This window comes from Miscanthus floridulus, chromosome 14 (assembly GCF_019320115.1).
Source record: "Miscanthus floridulus cultivar M001 chromosome 14, ASM1932011v1, whole genome shotgun sequence".
Lineage (NCBI taxonomy): Eukaryota > Viridiplantae > Streptophyta > Magnoliopsida > Poales > Poaceae > Miscanthus > Miscanthus floridulus.
The window spans coordinates 90080319-90083288 of NC_089593.1; the positions used below are offsets into that span (position 1 = coordinate 90080319).

The 2970-nt window shown below is 47.8% G+C and overlaps 1 protein-coding gene across 1 annotated transcript; it reads left to right on the forward strand.

Annotated features, from left to right (window-relative positions):
• Positions 1–245: 245 nt before the first annotated feature.
• Positions 246–1417, forward strand: LOC136505498 (thaumatin-like pathogenesis-related protein 4). The gene has a single exon (XM_066500655.1). The coding sequence runs from the start codon at positions 309–311 to the stop codon at positions 816–818; it is 510 nt and encodes a 169-aa protein (XP_066356752.1). The 5' UTR covers positions 246–308; the 3' UTR covers positions 819–1417.
• The last annotated feature ends 1553 nt before the right edge of the window (positions 1418–2970 follow it).

Here is a 2970-nt window from a genome sequence, read left to right on the forward strand (position 1 = left end):
CTAAACTCTCCTCTCTTAAACTGCACCGCCCCAGCTCCCAAAAGGAAACCAGCCACGAATAGTGCTCCTTAGAAAAGAGAAATTACAATTGAGGCCTTTTTGAGCTAAACACCTAACTATATATGCGACCAAAGAAGTTCCATCTCCATTATCTGAAAACAGAAAACCTCTATTGACTTGTCCACCCTTCGTTCTACCGGAACGCCAATAAATCCACGCCCATGCCCCCCCCCAGCTCTACTCATACGCTTCATCGCTCTCACCCACCAGGAGAAAATTGCAGCAGCACATAATTGACAACTACATCCATGGCGTCCACTTCCATGTCCTCGGTTCTCTTCCTCCTCGTCGCAACCTTCGCCGCCAGTGCCAGCGCGGCCACCTTCACCGTCAAAAACAACTGCAGTTCCACGGTGTGGCCGGCAGCCATCCCGGTCGGCGGAGGCACGCAGCTAGAGCCAGGACAGACGTGGACCGTCGACGTTCTCGCCGGCAGGTTCTGGGGCCGCACCGGCTGTTCCTTCGTGGGAGGAAGCGGCCACTGCAACACCGGCGACTGCGCTGGCGCCCTCAACTGCACCGTGTCCGGGCAGCCACCCACGACGCTGGCCGAGTTCAGCATCGGCGGTACCGAGGATTTCTATGACATCTCCGTGATTGACGGCTACAACCTGCCCATGGCCTTCTCCTGCAGCACCGGCGCTGGCCTGGTGTGCACGAGCCCCACCTGCCCGGAGGCGTACCGGTTTCCGGACGACGATTCCAAGACCCCTGGGTGCAGCGGCAACAGCAACTACCAGCTCACCTTCTGTCCATGATGAGGATTGAGGCGGCGGGCGGATGGTGGCGGTCACGTCCAAGGATATTCATGTGGAGTATCTGAGGAACACGAAGGTTCAACCTTGTTATTATTTCTACCCACCATCTTGATCGTAGGAGTGGAAAAGAAAATATAATAAGTGGATACATAGAAACTTTCTAAATAAATTTGAAAACGTATTTAGGGAATAAAGTCGTGTATTTTTTTAATAAAAAGTGTGCCATGATGAGTTATATCGAAAAAAGTTAGTAAGAACATTTATGGTGCAACAAACGTGGACACCTGCCCCGGATTCACAGCACATGTACATATCCATGTATCTCACAAAGTAGGCTACTGTTTAAATTTAGGAGGAATAGTTTTTTTTTTGCCTGAATAATTTTCCAACGATGCCAGCGAAGCCGGGAATGGAGGGTGCAGAGTACCTAGTACACGGGACGACCCTTGAACGTCACAGAAGTACATGATAAGATGGAAAAAGGAGAGGGATTACAACACTTGATAGAAACAAGAACACAACAACATGGTCCAGCTGAGAAAATTGGCTATTTGCCATTGCAAAGAATGGGCTTCGCAAAATTATCATCCAAAAGATTGACTTCGCAAAATTATCAGCCTAAACATGTATACTTTGTTTTTGTTGCCATAATCCCTATTTAGCTTCTTTGTTTCTTTTTTTGGTTGTCCTCCACGCGAAAAGACATTACTGCCCTTGGCTTATGGGAGACGTCGGCCAGATCACTGTTCGCACCTTGGCTGCGTCAGACGTCAGGCAGTTGTTCATATCCCAATCAAATGGCCTGCATGCTACTATAGGAGCTACTGTGCATGCATTTGGTCAGTTTTTGAAAAAAAAACAATCAGGTGGGCAATATAATTAGAATACATGCACGCATATGTCTGTCACACAAATTCATAAATGGGGAGTAAAATGAGCTCATATCCGAATCCATATGCTGAGTATAAACGAGTTCATCTCACACATCCATAAATTGAGCCTAAATGTGTTCATCTCACAAATCTATAATTTAAGCCTAAACGAGTTCATCCAATATGCGGCGAGATTGCTCCAAGTTCCTCCGTGGTCATGCCGATGGCTGCCGCGGTCGCGGCGAGTGTGGGTGACGGCGTGGCAGCGCTGAGCAAGGTGGCATGGCGACGGCGAGCGCGCAGGCCAGCAGTGCCATGCGCCCTGCATCACGCGTCTAGGGTTCGTGCGTCGGTTTCTTCTTTCGAGGTGCTTCCTGCATACACGTATTCGCAAATTATTAATCATAAATAGTCCCTCTTCACGTCAATTAGGCAGAAGGGCAGTAATGTCTTTGTACGTGGAAGGTATTCCAAAAAATACAAGCAAAGGAGAGGATTGTGGCAACAAAATCAAGGTACACGTGTTTAGGCTGACAATTTGACAAAGTCATTCTTTCGGATGGCAATTTTGCAAAGCCCATTCTTTGCAATGGCAAATAGCCAATTCTCTCAGTTTAGCTACCAGCTCAGCCTACGGACTGAAGCGAGTGCAGGCACTACGTTCCTGGCATGTGCCACCACCAAGGACAAACTCTGAAGAACTCTTAACCACATGCAGCTGTAAGGTATTTAGGAGGAATAGATGCAAAGAAAAACATGTCCATATGCATGTGTTCTTTACTACAATATCAATAACATTTCAGAAGAATGCGTACTGTCTGTTCAAGGTGTTCTTGATTCACTACTGGATTCAGGTTCTTTGTCGAGTGCCTGAGGCACTCGGCAAAGCCTATATTGCACTCGGCAAAGCCTTTGCCGAGTGCGGCACTCGACAAAGCACACACGGCAAAAAATTGATCGGCAAAGCACTCTTTGCCGAGTGTATTTTATCGGGCACTCGGCAAAGGCTTTGCCGAGTGCCCCGGAAACACTCGGCAAAGAAAAGCGACCGTCACGGCGCTGGTCCCGTTGACGGTCACTTTGCCGAGTGTCAACCCTGCCGGCACTCGGCAAAGAATTTTTTAAATTTTTTTTAAAACTTTCTTTGCCGAGCGCCAACCCGTGAGGCACTCGGCAAAGAGCTTTTATTTATTTTTTTGAGAATTTTCTTTGCCGAGTGCCAACCCTTCGTGCACTCGGCAAAGCTTTTTTATTTTTTTTAAAAAATTCTTTGCCGAGCG

Coding starts and splice junctions, on each gene's coding strand:
- LOC136505498 (XM_066500655.1), top strand. CDS start 309: ATGGCGTCCACTTCCATGTCCTCGGTTCTCTTCCTCCTCGTCGCAACC.